The following is a 19252-nucleotide window of genomic DNA, read 5'->3' as shown; positions in this document are numbered from 1 at the left end:
AAGATAACCTATTTCCAGGACGGACACCAAAACAGGGTGTACTGAGTACTCTCTGTTGTCGACCATAACGCCTGTGTAGGAAGAAGCGACCTAAACCCTTTCGATTTTGCGCATCATGGCAAAGAATACTTGGCCCTCAGATTCCCTCCAAGTCCTTCCAGCCTCAATTTAATACAGGGAACTCCGCTGGAAAGTTTCACAATCTTTACACGGTGGCCGGGTGGAATTTGAAAGATGTCCCTTTATGTATAAACAGAGAGGACTTTCTACAAGGTTACGGACTCTTTGTTTTCAACCTGTCCCCAAATGAGGTTTCAGAGGCTCATGTACCTGTCACCTCAGGTATTGTCAGGCTGGAGTTGAGATTTAGAACGCCCCTACCCCACACTGCGACAATGATAATTTACGACTGTATTTTGGAAATAAACGTGAAAAGAGTAGTCTTGATGGATTATTACCAGCAGGATGAAAGGAAGAGAACTTATGAGATATGCTCAAGGACAGCTATTTTGCGGTGTTTACGCACCGCACGGTAATTTTCCCAATAAGTACAAAGCATTTTACAGCAATGGGGATGGTATGTAAGATGACGTTTTGTTTTTTTGTTTTTTCAGACTTTTAACGGCCAAACGTTTTTGTTTTTTGAATTGAGCACGTTTTAAAGCGATCTCGCAAAGGGTCTTCACCAAACTGAAGGGGCCCTGTGAAAGGATTTGCTTAAGTTTGTCTGACGTGGCATTGAACAGCTTCCTCAAAAGTGGGGCGTTTCTCTGCATGAGCATGGTCATCTCAATTAGATTTTCGGAACATAGTCAAATCCATCAGTAAATACCCATGAGGCTCCCTGGTGGCATCCACATAATACTCCATAAAGTACTTTTTCGGTGTAGGAAAAATCTGATTAGCCAAAATACTTGCTTGTAATTTATCACGTGGGTTTTTAAGAAGTAATAAACACGTACTGTTTAGTATAATGGTGCAGCTGTACTTCATGTGGAAAATGTTCCTTGTGAGCAATATCACAGACATTGCCCAACGATGTCTGAATTGTGTACTTTGGGATGCTCAGAGGCTTGAAAGATGACAATCAAAGATGATCAGTTGACTCTGGGAAGTTGGAAACAGATTTTAATCCTCAAAAGAATAAGGGAAGCCTTTGATGAATTTAATCATTTTATTCAGCTTTCGGAGTTCATCATATAGCGGCTGGTGAGACGTGTGAATCCAAACAATATTCTCAGGGACATTCCAAAACGCGTGCTCACAATTTTCAAAGACATCACAAAATGTGATTTTCCACAACCGCTAGGTTCTAATATTAAGCATGAAAATGGCAGTTCCAATCTCGGGTCAAAATCCACAACATCAAATTCCATATTGTTTCAAGAAAAAAAAAAAACACACACACACACATCCGAACTTCTACCCAAATGGAAGGCTGTGACCTTTACTTAGGAAGCGTCACTTGTCATACGCCACCCTGAGCTTTTTCATGAAAGATCTCTTTTTTTAGATGGAAACCCTTTTTGTCACGCACGATTTTGTGTTGCGGGGTCTCGATGACGATGCCTTGAGTGTCAGGTGCATAGATGTAGCTTTCCACCTTTTCTTTGATGCTGTCAAAATTAATTGATTTAGAACATTTTGTAAGATTGAATGATTCCTTTCATTTTGAACAGTTTTCTTCCCGGTCCTGGTTTGGTAGGCGTAGCTTTTGGGATCAGCCGAGGCAACTTCTTGGATGCGATCATTGTTCAATCTATCAGTCAAATCCCCCATGTTTCCTCTGGGTCTCTGACAATCACAGTCCATTTTAAATTCTCACGCTGTCCCAATTTGCCCCACATATTATTCAGACAAAGCTTAGACACCTGCCTTTTCCCGGGGTTCAGCATAATTTTGGACACGTCTAGCCAAATGCCCTGTTGGATTTTGTAGTCATCAATGTATTTCTCATTATCAGCTTGACTGATGATGTGTGAGAGGTAGCCAGATGACTCCGATTTGCCTTTTAAGGTGTCCACGTCTGCTTTGAAGTTGCCAAATGCCAAAATGCCCAAATGCCCTATCCCAGAAATGTGCATCACAATGTACCCCAGTAGGAGAGCTTTTTTTTAATTTGGGCGTCATCCAAACCCCGATGAAACACCTCTGCTCCTCATTGGGTATGCAAGAACCGGTTTGGTAGTTTGGTCATTTCTGCACATGTGTGACAGAGCGTAAAGACTAGTTTACCTCTCACAGTTTTTTAAGGCAGCACGGGTAAACAAAGCCCTATAGGTGGTTTGACCGTGGCTCTGATGAAGCCAAAATAATTTTGCAGGTCGCCAAAATCATTGTGGATGATTTTTGGATGTCCCAATAGATAGGTGCGCATGCTGTTAACATAATGACACGGTAAAGTGACATCGACATATAGCACTCTCGTCAGGCGTGGCCGTGTGTTACAGTACAAAGGCATTAGTTCTACCCCTCAAAAGCGCATGAATACGGGGTTGTGGGAATTTTGAACGTCCCAGAAACTCTTTCACCCCAGGATTAGTCTTTTTCATCCATGGCTATTCATATTCCCACATCAGTCAGATTCATACACTTGATACATCTCAGCGCGTCCAGTTTCTTTTCACTCATTGCATGTTTGTCTTTAAAGGGTAGTGTTATCAGGTGACATTTCTGTTCATGTTCAAAACATTTTAAACAGCCATGATACACCTCAGATACTCTGTCATTCTAACACCATTTAATGCTGAAAACCCATCCACGTAGTAACCCCCACTTTGCCCCCATTCAGCGCATGCCTAATGGGAACCTGTTCGCCGTGCATTAATCAAATCATGCATTGGATAGAGTCATGTGAGAACGCTTTGGCCTGTTGTATGTAATTGTCGGCCGGGATGACGGCTAATGTCTCGCTCGATAAGAATTTGGTGCAGAAAACTTTCATGCATGCCGAAGCGATGTTGACGGCTTTGAAAGGGTCTACACTGTACCGGCGAGAAACTCACTTCTGAATTTCTCAAACCTCGTCATGAGAATGATGACATTTCTGCAATACATCAAAGCCTTCTCAATGAAGTTGAATGCGCCTTTGGTGACCTCCTCATACCACAGTATTTCACATGCTGAGGAGGTGACATGTGTACAATGTCGTAGTATGATGGTTGAGGGTATGGACTCACATCATTCAAATGCCCCAATGAGCTGAAGCAGTGTGGAAAATAACCCTGAGATCTGTCCTCCAAACCTAAAGCTTCGGGGAATCTGCAAAGTGGCATTGTGAGAAAGCTCAGCGAATTGATGAACCTTTTTTGGGTATCTTGGTCTGTGAAGCAGGTGACTTTGTTACCCTGCATTATAAGATCTACTTTGACACCCATGTCCAACATTTTGTTGAGTAGGAGGTAGAAGTCACAACCTCTCGCATTACGGGCTATAAATGTTGATTGTTTAAAACGAGGAGCCCTATAACAGCCAATGAAACGCTTGTTACACTTGGTACTCTCTAAATAACACCGCATCACACATTTCACAAATTGGGCATCTGATCTGCGGACATTTATGTTTAGCCCCGCCTCCCCCAGGTTTGACATAGTAGCACAACTAGTAATCTACACATTTTTTTCCGTAATTTGCAGTTGCTGTGAGGTTGACCAGGTAGTGTTGTTTTAGGTTTTGCATACCAGATTTCATTCATGCATGTTCTGTTACATTCGCTGCAACGCATTAGCTGTGGCAGTCTCCGTTTATGTGTGAGGTTCAGACATATACAACAATACGATTCGTATGAATGAGTGTCCCAATTTTGGAAGCCTTTGTAACAAATGCAAAATCTTTCATAACCAATGAGACCTGTGATCGGTTTTATTCCGTCGTAGTGTTCATCTAGCAGTAGAATCAACAAGTATGATTACTCCGGAACAATGGCAGTGGAAGACGGCATGTTACCGAGCCCACGGTAAAAACAGCTACACCAACTTTTTCTTTTCTACAAGCTTATTTAACATGAATTTAATACCAAAGTACACACAAACGTTCTCAAACGTGACATAAGGATCAAGTGATTTCCCTGAGTGATGTGTGAAGGAGTACCCACCTGTAAACAGGTTAGAACTGTTAGATGAAGACAGCGAAATATGCACGACTGTTTTCGCCAAATCTCCGGCTGTCAAATGAGACCGGCTGCGCATGCATATAGGGCCTCTCACACACCGTCAGGATTAGAGACAAGTAACCAGAGTTACTGCCACCTGGTGTACAAAAGATGTATTGCTCTTGGAGAGAATACGAAAGAAAATCACTGAGACTGGGTCTTAAAAGAAGAATAAATAAAATAGACACACTTTCAAAATACTGAAACCAAACAAAACAATCACAATAATGTGATGACACTTTAGTAGGCATCACACTAATGATTCCACAAAACAAAGGTTATCGCGTTCATCATACATAATGTACATATGGCGCTTTTTTGTTTAGAATATTTCAGAATTAGCCAACATTAGCTATATCATTAACAACAAGCTCGAGGTTTTCAGTGCTTAAGATCTCCGTGTTGGAATGTGCTGTTCGCTCTAGCAACACAGTCTACAGGATTTAGCAAAACATGCGCTCTTGCATTGCCATCGCCGATAAATTCCACCTCGATAACATCCATGGGTCTCGCGGATTCCATCACCTTTCGTGCAAGACGATTTACATTGCCTTCAATAGCTCTGTAAATGCTAGCAAAGTCGGTAACCATGGTAGACGTGGGCTTATTTGAGATTTGTCTGAATTCTGTGTTTCTGAAGGACGGTCTCCTTATAATAAACCCACCTCCTTGTAGAAAAGCATTCGAAGAATGCTGTGGACCCCTTCGTACTATCAACATGTGTGGATGTAAGTCTACTCTTGCAGGGGTGGTACACAGACATGCTTGGGCTGTGTTTCAGTAATTGTGTATGTGTGATAATGTCACAGATGTGTCACATGATGTGTTTCATCTACATGTGGGGGTGACACGTCAATATGAATGGGGTGTGACTCCCGATTATATGGGGGTGATGTCTCAACTGCCCCAAATAGGTTGGTTAAGACGTGCTGGTGCAATTTCTGAAGGATTAAAAAAAATTCTCAAACTCATCTGTCATATAGCTTCAAAAGTGTCGCCCTTGTCATTTTCATACAGAATTTGCGGGGGGAGGACCCCTCTACAGACACGTCATTTATTTCATTAACAATTTCCCCCAATTGTGGTGGCACATCGTCGGATTCGCAATGATCCTTTTTTTTAAAGCAAAATATATCTACACACAACCTCATTCAACAATTCTCCAACATGTATGTAAGTGCACATAACACGCACACAACCCATATAAAAATAATATTTGTAGAGGGTATTTACTTTGAGCCATTTTTGAACAGACTGTAAACTGTATTGTTTAAAAATTAAAGTCAACTTTTGACAGGGGCGGGAGAGAGGCGAAGGATCACAAAGTCCTAGTTGAGCCTTTCAGAAGTGTTCTATCAAATTTCAAGGCGAGTCGTATGATCACGTGGTCCTAGTTAGACCTTTCAGAAACGTCGAGGGCAGGGTAGAATGACCACATGGCCCAGGTCGAACAAAACTACCCGCTAGATTCATTTTCCCTTTGAGGCAAGGTCTATGGGGAGAGCAAGGCTGGGGGATCACACGCACCCTCCACCCCAGCCCCAATGAGACTTCTTCAGGGGAGGAAACTCCCGTGAGGTGCGGATAGTCTTGGGAATCATTCGTAAGTACATTGCTGATTTGTGCCTGAGTGTGCAACACTCAAGAGCAAATCAGCATTACACCACATAAGGTGTTCATTCTGTTAAAAACATATACTGTAGTTCTTTTGCTCACAAAACTCAAGGGTTTCTCAAATCACCATTTAAACATCTGAGACTTTCATTCTTTTAAAACAGGTATACTGTAGTTTCAATGTTTCGCACACGTGACCACCTGCATCGGTATCATGAAGACATGTCAGGACATATACCTCTATAAAACCTCAAAAGTTTTAAAACCTATTAGGACCTAGCTCACGATAGAACTTCAAACATTAAAAGAAAATAACGTTTTCATCATAATACTGTACTGTTTTTCTTCACACACAGTCTGCCACATATTAGGTTATGTGCCCATATCTTTGCTAAAGGTTTCTGTGCACAGAGTTGGTTTTTTTTCCACCAGCATGCACACACGCAGTTATTAAAAATAACACGATAGGAACATTAATTCGATCCCCCGACTGTAGTTTGCCCATGCCTGATCTAAAACCTTAGGACATTTTTATTGAACATCCATCAAATTTAATTGACAGGTGGACCATAAGAGGTATGACCTTTAATCCATTCAATCGTTTTAATTTGGAGCTAGGACCGGAAGTGGGCGTGGCTTGACCTCCATGACCTCAGACCATCAATAAGATTTTGTCTTTGTGACATTTACTCCCTGCTTATCGGATTGAGCATGTAAACAGCAGCTTGAATTATATCACGTCACATAAACAGGTGAACAGACATGTTACTTCAGATTAAAAAGTCCCTTAGCAATTCAGTGAACCAAGCTTTTGATAGTTTAATATGTTGCAGAAAATAAAACAAAGTTTATTTATCAAGGAATTTTAAGCCCAAATGTCTTCAAGTTCCAGAATGACTCACTTGTTTATTGTGTTTGTCTGAGGCCTTGTTTTAATCTAACCAAACTGGTATAATTCTGTCACAATCCATCAGTCAGTCCATGCCATTCTCTCCTTCAACACACCTGCTCCCCCTCTCGGCCAATCAGTGCCAAACATCACAGCTGCCACTAATCACCTGCACAGTATATAACCCAGCCCTTCCCTCACTCAAATTGCCAGATTGTCTATGCGTCCAGCCGAGCATTCCAGCACTTCTTGCCTGATTTCTCATGATCTGACTCTCCGTCCCTGACCCTCCGATTGCCTGCCGCCTTTATCTGATTCCTGGTACTTCGAGCCTGCCCAAACTCGACCACCTGTTAGCCTGCCGATTCAACCTACCTGCTCGAGCCCCTTCCTCGTCGGCTCCTGCCCGACAACCCCCTACAGCAGGCCACTCTTGTCAGCCTCCATCTCAGATGATGATAAAAACGCTCAGTTGCTAAACCCACCTACCTGTGTGTGCTCTCGGGTCCTCCATCCAGTAACCCTGACATAATTTTCCCTGTTCATTTTAACGCAGGAGAAGGATAACCTCATGGGCCCAGGGCGGCTTTTATCACGTCGCTTCCTTCACGTAAGCAGCCCCTGTTCCAGGGTTGCTTCAAGGCCGGCAGGATCTCCTACGTGCCCAGCAGAGAGACCGCCAAACGGTACGCATGAAATCTCACGGTTGGCCGATTGAATCTTAATCAAATGTTCCGCCTTCTCACCCTGCACCATCTCCATGTAGTTTTTTCTTCGGGCAGGGCACGGAGGCTGTGCACACTGAAGGAATCTAGAAAAAAGCTTCTTGGCTTAAACTAGTTCCTAGCGTGCTCGTTTTTGTTGAAAGATCGCACATACCACAGCATAGTGAAACAACTGATTTAATCCAGACAGAGAGTGGAAAAGTACACGAGATATCCCGGACCACTGTTGCCAACCACGTGTAACTGTAACAATGACAAACTTATCATTCTTTGCATCCTGTTCTTATACACTTTAGGTGGTGGGGGTTCGATGAGGAGTCCCAGAGTGTGTGTGTGTGTGTGTGGGTGTGTATGGGTATCTTCAATGAGTTTTGCAGCATCCACCGCTAGGGCTGAAGCCTGGTAGGAGCCCGCATGAGCCGCTGGGGTATGAGCATGCTTGACTAGTCTCATAAAAGACCTCTGCAGGTACGGACCGCTACTGTTCGCGGCTCCCATTCAGCTGGTGGATGTCAATGGTAAATGGACTTTCACTTATATAGCGCTTTTCTACCTTGGGCAGCATCAGGGGCTTCAGTGTCTTGCTCAAGGACACTTTAACATGGTCTTAATGGTCGGGGGATCGAACCCACAGCCTCTCAGCTGGGAGACGATCACTCGATCACCAAGCCAGCACCGAATCCTCACTCAGTACTGCATAACACTTGCTAGTCTGCGTGCCAAGAATGAATCCTCCAACGATTGTGTTTACCCCCCCCATGCAGGTACAATAAAAGATGCAAAGACCTGCATGTCGCAAGCGTGTGCCAGTCGCTTCCTGGCCCCAGCGGCGCCATGACTGCAGCAGACACGCTTCCGGCCGGCGGCATCTCAGGAGGGCTTTGTTTTTCTCAGAACCAGTGGACACGGCCTGTTGTGCCCGATTTGTATAGGGTGCAGAAGAAGTCGTTAGCCGCTTCACGCGTCTCTGCGCTGCAGCTTCCTATACTGCGCTGGCCTCCACCCCTGCTGCTGCCTCCTCCAAAATCATCCCCTCCACCGGCATCAACCCGGCACGGCCACCTCTTCCGGCGTTGTCCCCTCTACTGGGATCGCCCCCGGCATGACCACCTTCTGTTTTTTCCCCTCCCAGCATGACCACCTTCTACTGCATTGTCCCCCCCTACCACAACCACTCTGTACCGCATAGTCCCCAGCACAGCCACCTTCACAAGCATTGCCTCTTCCGTCAGCACCGCCACCACTCCTACCAGCGATGTCGCCGCCATGCCCATTACCAGTGGAGATGGGTTGGCGGCAAAGAAGCCATGGAAGATGGCTCATTTTCTGTGTAGGAGCTGTGGCAACCCCAAAAAAAGGGAGTATGGCCACAGCGGATACAGAAATAAGTTCTTTTGCTCCAAGGTGGCGGGACACACAGTGGATGACTGGCTGGTGGAGAAGAGGAGCGAGGAAGTGGCCAGAAAGGTAATGTTTTCACGTGCGATTCCTTGTCAGTCAGTGCATATAATGTGGCCGTTTATTTCAGCCGTAACACAGACCCATTTTTCCTTGGAGAAAATGATGATGTACATTTAGCAAAAAACACAAGAAGGGCATGCACACAACATTTAGCAGGAGCGTTTTTAATCAGATCTCATAGCATAAAACTCATGTCATACACGTTGTGCTTCAATCTGCTGTGATGTGTGACCTGCAGCGTGAACCCCCGCCGCCGGAAGCAGTCAGGAAGCCAGTGCGTCTTTGCTGCATTTTGCCCGACTTGGACAAAGAGCCCCCTCTGTCTCCTCCTGGCCCACAAATGCTGTAGTTTCCACAAATAGGTAAAGAATACTTGATTGTATGTAACACTTTGACTTAATACTTTGAAGCACCTAAAACCCACCTAACTTAATTCTGTTGTACAAGCGGAACTTTGAAATGAAGTGCCAACAGCGGCCCAGGACTATCCGGTCTGCCCAACTCCGAGGACAGATCGAAGCTGACTTGCATGGAAAACAGTGGGTCATCCAAACCGGCCGTGATTGTGTGCAACACTTTGGTGTGGTACTTTGATACCTCACAGTCATCTTCAAAAGATGAGTCGCGGGAAACTTTGAAGAAGGCGAAAGATAACACCGAAACATGTCAGGTAAACCCGCTTAGAAATTTTAAAGTTTTTAAGCCTTGACACTATCTGATAAAGAAGAAAACGGGCATTATTAATCTGTTTTTCGAGACGGTGTCCTTCCGCCATTCAAAGGAGATAATTTGCTTGAGACTGGTGGGGGTCCTTCCAACCGGCTCTTTTCTGGAGTGACGACGATGACTTTTTGAAGCTATAAGACAAATTGATGATTTTGAAGATTTTCGTCTCAACCAACCTGACGCTGACATTGGGGTGCTCAGGACGTCACTCACAGAACACTGAATCAAATACCATTCAACAATTGTCACCAACACATAATACTGAATCAAATGCCATTCACATGAGTATCACCCCCACATAATAGTGAACCAAATGTAATTCACATGAATCTGTCACCCCCACATAGGAATGAAAAACATCCCGTACAGCATGACACATCTGTGACATTCACAACCACACATTTTTGACAATGCAGAAGGTTCCACAGACCCCCCCTGCAGCATTTAGCAAATGCCTTTCTACAAGGAGGTGGGTCTATAAGGAGGCCATTCTTCAGAAACACAGAATTCAGACAAATCTTAAATAACGGGGCGTCTAACCCAGATACCGACTTTGCTAGCTTTTACAGTGCGATCGAGGACAATGTAAATCATCTTGTACAAAAAGTGATGGAATTTGAGACCCGAGGATGCTATCGGGACGAAAATTATCGGCGATGGTGATGCGAGAGCGCATGTTTTGCCAAACCCTGTAGAGAGCCCGCCGTTATCACAGATGAGATAGGTAATCTGTCAGAGCAAAAACCACAATCCATCACAGAGATCTTAAGCATTGAAAACCTCGAGTGTATCTAAAATCAGAGGCGGCCAAAGATGCAAACTGACCACAATAGTCAATGCAAGCGCGAATGTTTTGCTAAATCCTGTAGAGAACCCAGCTGTTCTCATCGATGAGACAGATAATTTGCAAGAGCAAATAGCACAATCCAACATGGAGATCTTAAGCAATGAAAACCGCGAGCTTGTTGTTAATGTTATAGCTAACTGCGGCCAAAGACAAACACACCACGACTACCAATTCTTAAATCATTAGAACAAATACGCGTCTTATGTACATTACAAGTGATAAACTTTGGTCTGTGCTATCGTTAGCGCACTTGTTAGATGCCTCACCGACAACCAGTCATGCACGACAGAAAGCGGTAGAATTGCAAGAGGCCATGGGGTTGACCTGTCAAACTGCTGACAGCTTAAGAGATGTCTACAAATTTAAAACCATCATCAAACGCAAAATTGTGGTAGTGTATAGAACTCATGACCAGCGATTGTCTTTTTTTGAGACAACACAAGAGTGATAAAGCTCTGTTCGTTCTACTGCTAGATGAGCATTATTATGGACTAAAATCAATAAATGTATTCATGGGGTGTAAAAATTCTGCATTTACTGTCACAAAGGCTTTCAAAACTGGGGCAATCAGTCCTGTGAATCATATTGCTGTAAATGTCATGACCCTACTTGTAAAAAAGAGGCCAAAACATGCGTGAATGAAATCTGCTTTGCAAAACAAAACAGCCGCGCCTGTTCAAACCCACAGCAGTTGGGAATTATGGAAGTTTTGTACAGAATGTTCCTTGACCTACTACGACAAACCTGGTAGGGGCAGGGCTCAATATAAAAGCCCCCAAAGCCTACTGAACCCGCATCAATGCTACATACAGATTGTATGTAGCATTAGCCCCCCATCCAATCAGTTAATCTATTATGATTTTGAAACTTATGGAGATGCTGATGGTAAACACAAAGCCGACTTGGCAGATACAAAATCACTAAAAGAGGAAAAACACTGGAGCGGTACAGATTGTATCGAGCGTTTTATTGGCTACTATATGTCTCTTTGTTTCAGACAATCGATATTTATAGCCACAATGAGAGAGGTTTTGATTCCTACCTCCTACTCAACAAAATGTTGGACATGTGTGTCACAGTAGATCTTATCATGCAGGGTAGCAAAGTTCCTTTTTTCACAGTTTGGGATAACAAAACAGGGTTCATTGATTCACTGAGCTCTCTCACAATGAAAAAAAAAATGGAGTTTGATGCTGTTGATTTTGATTCTAGATTGGAACCGCAATTTTCATGTTTGATATCGGGACCTAGCGATTGTGGAAAGTCATATTTTGTGAAAAGCGTCTTAGAAAATTGTAACCATGCAATGCAGAGTGTCCCTGAGAATATTGTTTGGATCTACACGTCATGTCAGCCGTTATATGATGAACTTTGATGAATTTAATCTTTTTAGTCACTCATCGAAGGTCTCCCTGATTCTTTTGAGGATGAGAATCTGTTTCCAGCTTCCCAGAGTCACCTGATCATCGTGGATGACGTTAATTTTTCAAGCCTCTCAACATCCTGAAGTGGTACGTGTGTTCACACGATTCAGACATCGGAACATGTCTGTGATTTTGCTTATGCAGAACATTTTTCACGAGGGGAAGTACAGCCGCACCATTAGTCTAAACAGCAATTATTTAGTACTTTTTAAAAACCCACGCGATAAATTACAAGCGAGTATTTTGGCTAATCAGATTTTTCCTTCAAAGAAAAAATACTTTTTGGAGTGTTACGAGGATGACACTAAGGAGCCTCACAGGTATTTATTACAAATACCCAGAATAGTACAGGCTGAGGTCCCATGCGCGTCCCAAACAATGGCCTGTCATGTACGATCCAAAAATCTTATCAGGAAGACCTAGCTCATGGAGAGAAACGCCTCGCTTTTGATTAAGCTGTTCCCTCTGCGAGAGCTATTTCAACCTCCTTAGAGGTCACATACCTTTTAAAACAAGCATAATTCAAGAAGCTAAAAAAAATATTGGACATTTGGAGTATTAGACAAAGAAGAAAATTCTGGGGGGAAAAAAACAAGTCGTGTTGGTTCAAAAGGGTGGATTCATCCTCCCCTGCTAGTCACTTTACCACCTGTTCTAGGCAGTGTAGTCAGAAGGCTGATAAGTAAATAATTTTTCCATCGAATTTTGAGAACTGCAGAGAAAATGTTTCTACTCTCCCCGCATCAACTGGATCGGCTCAACATACCTGCCCCCAATATTCACGAGTCCGCCAAACGAGACTTGGACACATCAAACTCATAACAACCGTTATGAAAAAAATAAAGTAGCAAGCTTTGCTACAATGTTATCTAGGATTTGTTAAACAAGGGGAGAATGAACTTGTCCCTCACTCTAGACCAGTGCTTGTCAAATAGTGGGGTGGGCCCCCCTGGGGGGTACGGATGATCCCAGGAAAAAGGCTTTGTTTTTGTCATGTGGAATGTAATTGCAATAAAGTAATAATTGTCATCATTTTCTTTCAGTTTCAGGCACTTCTTTTCCGTTTTAGACTAAGCTATAACCCGTATAAACACAATAAAAATAATTAACAGTGGTTGAAAGTTGATTTATATTGCGTTTTTCTGTTAATGTTAAAAACAGATACGTGTAGGTATACTCAAACAATTTTCATCAACAATAATCTTATTTATATTCAGTGCATCGACTGGAGGGGGGCACAAAGTGTTTTCTTTTCTAGGTGGGGCCTGGCAAAATATAATTGAGAAACATTGCTCTAGACCCACTGGTGTTGACTTCGGTGAAACATGGGATGACATTTTGCGTACCATCCCTCCCCGTTACTGTAAAAATGCCTTTTATACAGTATATATATTGGGTAAATTATCTGGGGATGAAGGTGGATGGACGGAACGTAAAAAATTTGTCTTCCGAGGCTCGCATATGACAGATTTAAGACACCTCACCACAAGTAAAAAAAAGCTTTTCATCACGTGACCCGCACGGGTGGGGAGAGTACTTGCATACGCTAGCCGATCTCAATATACCTGAATCTTCAATCTCTAACTTGCAAGCACGTGAAAAATTGAGACGTTTGAAAACCGGAGGAGTTCTCACACCTGTTAGATGTGAAGAGAAAGACGTCTACGGGTTGACGAGTAGCAAAAAGAAAAAGAGGAGACAATTAACAGCTGGTGTAAAGTGGGTTGAAGAGTGGGTTGACTATGTATGAAAAATCACACTGTAAATGATATTCTGTATTTATATTGTTTATTGAATAAAAATTTTGAAAATCATATTACAATGACATTTTTTAAATTTGATAAACGGACATGACTATCGCCCACCTCATTTTATGCGAGGACGCAGATGATAGGCTTTGACAAAAGGCGTGACCAGCACGTCGTTCGCGATGCCGTCATCTGTGTGACACGACAAAACATTAAGGTAAGTTAGTTTCAGTTCCGGTTGGAACTTTTAGCATAATTTGATACATTCATTGTCGGTTGTGTCAGTGTGAACATGAATTTGTACCAAAACATCTGTCCAGTTATGCAAATTGTAAAATAGTGGAGGATCGATGTTTTCAAAATGTTACCCTTTCTTTTCTACTTGGGATTGTAGATTTACAACAGCTGAATCACGACTTCAAAAGGCAACAAACGTTCACCATTGCACTGTCTCACTGCTGCTTCATGCTTTCAAAAACATCAAATGTTGAATAATCATGCAACAGTGCCTGGGCCGCACTTTTCACTTTAACAGGATCAGTCTCAAGTTCTAACAACCTTAAAACATGATGTAAGGTGTGTACAAAGTTCGTGTTACAGAGCAGTTTTGTGACGTCGGCCAGGTGATGTGCTAAGTTGCACTGCTCATTGTGGATTTCTAAGCATGAATGGTAACTCTTACACGGGGGTTTGATAATACATGCAGATATTTCTTGCATATTAAAAAAACCTCCCCCAACAGATGTGCTATTGTCTGCTGGAGACAGTTAAACCTTGGAACATCTAACCAACACCAGGGAGGTTTTGCTCATGCAAACGGATCTTCTTGATCCGCTGCTTTATTCTCCTTGACATCAGGAACATGGACTGCTCCATCCTCTTCTTGCTCCAGAGCCTGATTCTCATGCCAGTTAGGAGCAGGGCCTGCTCCTCTCCTCTTCCGCCACAGCTTGACTCCCATAAACGATAGGAGCGAGACCTAGTGATCCATCCAGGACATCATTTCCAACAATGCTGGCTAGCTGGTTGGGATGTGTGAGGCGGTGAGTCGGCTGAATATCTCACCAGCGATGGCATGAAGCACAATGAAAATCTGCTGGAGTCTGAACCAGAGGATGATGGGCCAAAGATTTCAGACTCAGCCATCCACAACTGTCTCCCCACCCGAAGACACAGAAATTGGACCGATTCTGCGTGAAGGTTGACTACCCAGAGGTGGTCTAAGGTCTAATAGAAAAACAAGGCAGGAACAATCAGTAAAAAAAAAAAAAAAAACGAACAAAGTAGCAACAGACCTAGGAACTAAAATAAACTCAGAGAACAGCAAGGTTAACAAAGCAGCAATGACCCAACAAGAACTGAATTATGCTCTGCTAGCGTAAGTATTTACTCGACTGTACTAAGTTAAGCATGGCTTCGTGCACCTCCACCGCATCAGTCACTTGCAACACCTGCATTATTCTCATGGACAGAATTTCTCTCCTAGAGGGTCATGTTCGTCAGCTAGAGCAGAGTAGTCTGATAACCGTAGATCAGACGGACACATCTGATAGTGACAGTGCGGGCCGTAGCCCTCCCGCAATGCCGCTAGCATCGGCTAGTGCGGGTCGTAGCCTACCCGCTAGTCCGGCTAGCATTAGCCCTAAGAAGCCTGCTAGCCGCTTTGAGCCTGTTCGGACGCATAATCGTTTTAGCCCCCTTGCTAGGCAAACTCCATCTCAGTCTACTGGCTCCCGCACATTAGTTATAGGGGACTCCTTCACCCGTAACATCAAGCTTAAAATGCCAGCCACCGTAATGTGAATTCCTGGGGCCAGAACACCCGACATTGAAGCTAATCTTAGGGAGCTGACACGCAAGAGGCCTAGACACCAGTTTAGTGCAAACATCACTAGTTACTCGGACATAGGGATACATGTCGGCTCCAACGATACTAGAATGAGGCAGTCTGAGATTACAAAGAAGAACATAGCTAGGACTTGTAATCTCGCTAGAAAGATGAGTCGGCAGAGTTATTGTCTCTGGCCCTCTGCCTGCGAGAGGCAATGATGAGAGGTTTAGCAGATTATTCTCGCTTAACCGGTGGATGGCTAGTTTCTGTAGAGAGCAGGGTTTCCAGTTTGTAGATAATTGGCCCTCTTTCTGAGGCCGGCCCGACCTGCTAAAGATGGATGCCCTTCACCCTAACTGGGAAGGCGCCATCACTCTTTGTAGAAACAGATTACTGTTTGAGCCTTCCATGACTTCTCACATTAGAGCATGTCGGGTCGCAGGCGAGTAGCGAGTCTGCTAGAACGGGTGTGGAGTCGTTAAGGCTAGAGTTAACCAGCGCTAGGTTGGACTGCTACAACACACATAGCATACTTAGTCTAGGTCACTGCAATCCACACACTGTTTTAATACCTAATACTGAATCCTAGTGATGGGTCCAGCGACACTGAGGCGTCGATGCGTGCGCCGAGCTTCCAGCGCAAACCCCGTGTCGGTGCGCGTACCGCTTTAAGAAAGTCACATGACCACTACCGGAACCGTGTCGACACAGCGGTCGCGTGCCAAACTGTATTAATGAGGAAGCGCACCTGTCAACACGCAACAGGATGGACACGCTTATAACAAGCATCGAGTTATTGGCGCGTTACTCTGCGTTAAATATTCACCAGATGGAAGACGCTGGTAAACGCAAGTTTTCTGCCGTGTGGGACCATTTCGATCTTGTCTGTGAAAATAAGGTATTGTTTTATATTGATTTCCTTGTTGCACTGTCTTACGCTCATATTTTCTAAATGTTCTGTTATTTCATGATTATTTTGAAAGGAAGTCTTAGTTTATTATTCATACTCTGTTTTTCAGGTGAAATGTCGCATTTGCAGCGGCGAACTTTCTTTCACCAACAAGAGCACCTCCACAATGCTGAGGCATTACAGGGCAAGGCATGAGAAAGAAGTTCCTGATAGATCCTGGATAAATCCAGGTATGCAAACATTTTGTTTTGTCTGACTTTCTTAATGGAATGGTTAGGTATCAGTCATTAATTATGATTTGTGCTTAACAATCAAGCTTCCCGAAAGGAGCTGCTTGATAAAGCACTCCTGAACTTCAAAGACTGCCAGCCGCTCAGCATTGTGGAGAGTGAGGGGTTCAAGGAACTTATTCTGGTCCTTGAACCCTCATATTCTTTGCCATCCAGAAAGGTTTGTTTTTCCTAAAGTAGTAGTTGATAAAGCCAGTTATATTCCATCAGTATTTCTAACATATTGATTTGCTTTTGTAACAATTTTCAGACCATCAAGCAGATGGTAGACGAAAAATACGAGGAACGGGAACGAGTGAAAGTGGAAGTACAGCAAGCTGTGGCAGTGAGTATAACGGCTGACATGTGGACATCTGTGAACATGGAGGCTTACTTGGTGCTGACCTGTCACTACATTAATAAAAATATACATTTGTGTACATCAGTGTTGGGAGTTCAATACTTTCCACAAAGTCACACTGTAGACAATTTGGCCCAGGTCAAGAGAGCTGTTATGGAGGACTGGGCCATAACTAGCAAAGTACAGTGTTTTGTGACCGACGCTGCTCCAAACATGATCGCATCTATCAGACAGCTCCAAATTCGGCACATAATTTGCATTGCACATAGTCTAAATTTGTTAGTTAAAAAGTCTTGTGACCAGATCCCCGCACTGACAGCCATCAGACAAAAAGCTAGGAACATAGTCATTTATTTCCGCTCCAGCACGACAGCCAAGGAGAAGCTCGCTCAGGTGCAGCAACAGATAGGACGACCACCACTGAAACTGATCAATGAGGTGCCAACGCGTTGGAACAGCACATATGAAATGTTGTCTAGGCTGCATGATGAGAGGGAACCAGTGTTGGTATCTCTGGCCTCTCTAAAGACGGATTTGACTCCACTGACTGCTGAGTTTAACATCGTGGGGGAAGTACTTCAAGTGCTTGCCCCATTCCATCAAGCAACAGTGGAGTTGTCTGGAGAGAGGCGAGCTTCAGGATCGAAGGTCATCCCGATGATGAAAATGCTCTCTCTCGCACTTGAGCGTCATGCTTCTACCTTGCAGACACAGCCCGCCATAGAGTTACTTGAGCACCTCAAGCGTCGAGTCGCAAACACTGCTTCCAATCTGGAGTCTTTAAGTGTGTTAACACCAGCAACACTTCTAGACCCCAGATACAAATCACTAGGGTTCCGTAGTTCCTCCCGGTGTACAGAAGCAGTCACTAGGCTGCGTTCAGAATGCGCCCAAATCATCGGGCGCACACAGGAGGCCCAGCCAGGACCTTCTTCACTGCTGACTCAGACACCATCAGGTTCTTTATCATTATGTAATTATTTCTGGAAAATGCACTAAGATTCCTTTTTCTTTTTTTTTTTCTTTTTTTTCAGACGACCTGTGGCAGCACCTCGACCATGAAGTTGGCTAGATGATGCGCAACCCCACTGTTGATGCGCACTCAGAGGTGCAGCGCTATATGTCAGCAGGACACGTTGCACGCACGGAAGACCCGCTCTTATACTGGAAGTCCATGGGGTCAACGTTCCCTCACCTATTTATATTGGCCACACAGGTGTTGTGCACACTGGCCTCTTCAGTGCCTTATGAGAGGATCTTCTCAAAGGCGGGGGAAATTGCCTCAAAAAAAAGAAATAGACTGAATAACAAAACACTGCAGAAACTAATTTTTTTGAATAAAAATAATTACAATGAGTCCATTGTCATTCACAACACTTTTACTTAGGCATTCAGACAAATGTTCACTTAATTTATCAACTGCATCTTGAATATCATTTTTTTTTTTTTTTTATGAAATTACGTATATGTAAAAATAATGTGAATGCAAATGCCTAATCAAAGGAATTGGATAAAATTGGTTTGACAGATCAGTGTCAGATGAGCCTGTCAAATGTTTCCTGCAAGTCCACCAGGTGTCCGTATTCAGCAACACAGTGTCAATACAATGTGTCACTGTGTCGAAACGATACAGGATATTTCATCTACCCATAACTACTGAATCCCCTAGTGATAAGATTTCTGCTGAGGTGGTGTTGATTAAGGAAAATAGTCGTGCCTCCTTTACCGGTCAGACTAGTGACATAGTACCTAGGCGGAATATTAATATTAATACGTGCCCTGTAGCCATCAAATCAAATTCCTACTTTAACATTGCAACGAGGTTTTAATTACGCAAATTACAAACCAAGCCCCAGCCATCAAAATCTTGTTAGTATTAGTACTACCAACATGAAGACTCAATAGTCCAGGAAAAAATTTCCCAGTTTAAATTTGGCTTCATAAATATTAGGTCACTCCCCTCAAAAGTCCTTCTTGTAAATGATCTTATTACAGATCACAATCTTAAAGTGCTTGGTCTCTGCGAAACCTGGCTAAAACCGAATTAATTCTCATTAAATGAGGCCTCACCCCCAAACTTTGTGGGCTTCCACGTTGCCCGTCCTTGTAAAAAAAGGGGGAGGTGTCTGCCTAATTTCAGAATCAGATCTTAAATTTAGCACGAGCACTAATCACACCAAGACATTTGAGGCTCTCGTTATGTGCTTGAGCTCCTCACCACCATTCTATGTGGTAAGTATGTACCGTCCTCCCGGTCCATACTCGGGATTCTTCGATGAATTCCCTGAACCTATGGC

General features: G+C 43.5%; 1 protein-coding gene across 1 annotated transcript; it reads left to right on the top strand.

Annotated features, from left to right (window-relative positions):
• Positions 1-15469: 15469 nt before the first annotated feature.
• On the top strand, positions 15470-18120 carry LOC148420753 (uncharacterized). The gene is made up of 4 exons (XM_088420184.1): positions 15470-16555; positions 16642-16775; positions 16866-16940; positions 17990-18120. Exons 1-4 carry the CDS (start codon positions 16492-16494, stop codon positions 18029-18031), a joined length of 315 nt encoding a protein of 104 aa, XP_088276310.1. The 5' UTR covers positions 15470-16491; the 3' UTR covers positions 18032-18120.
• The last annotated feature ends 1132 nt before the right edge of the window (positions 18121-19252 follow it).

This window comes from Hippichthys cyanospilos, chromosome 7 (assembly GCF_059441005.1).
Source record: "Hippichthys cyanospilos isolate Australia breed blue-spotted pipefish chromosome 7, RoL_Hcya_1.0, whole genome shotgun sequence".
In the NCBI taxonomy this organism is placed as follows: domain Eukaryota; kingdom Metazoa; phylum Chordata; class Actinopteri; order Syngnathiformes; family Syngnathidae; genus Hippichthys; species Hippichthys cyanospilos.
This window is presented reverse-complemented; position numbering and strand designations above follow the sequence as displayed.

What these genes read in the sequence shown, in the direction of transcription:
- LOC148420753 (XM_088420184.1), top strand. Translation starts at nt 16,492, where the DNA reads ATGCTGAGGCATTACAGGGCAAGGCATGAGAAAGAAGTTCCTGATAGA. An exon ending in TAGATCCTGGATAAATCCAG is followed by an intron (nt 16,556 to 16,641) that starts GTATGCAAACAT and finishes TTAACAATCAAG; the next exon opens with CTTCCCGAAAGGAGCTGCTT. An exon ending in ATTCTTTGCCATCCAGAAAG is followed by an intron (nt 16,776 to 16,865) that starts GTTTGTTTTTCC and finishes AACAATTTTCAG; the next exon opens with ACCATCAAGCAGATGGTAGA.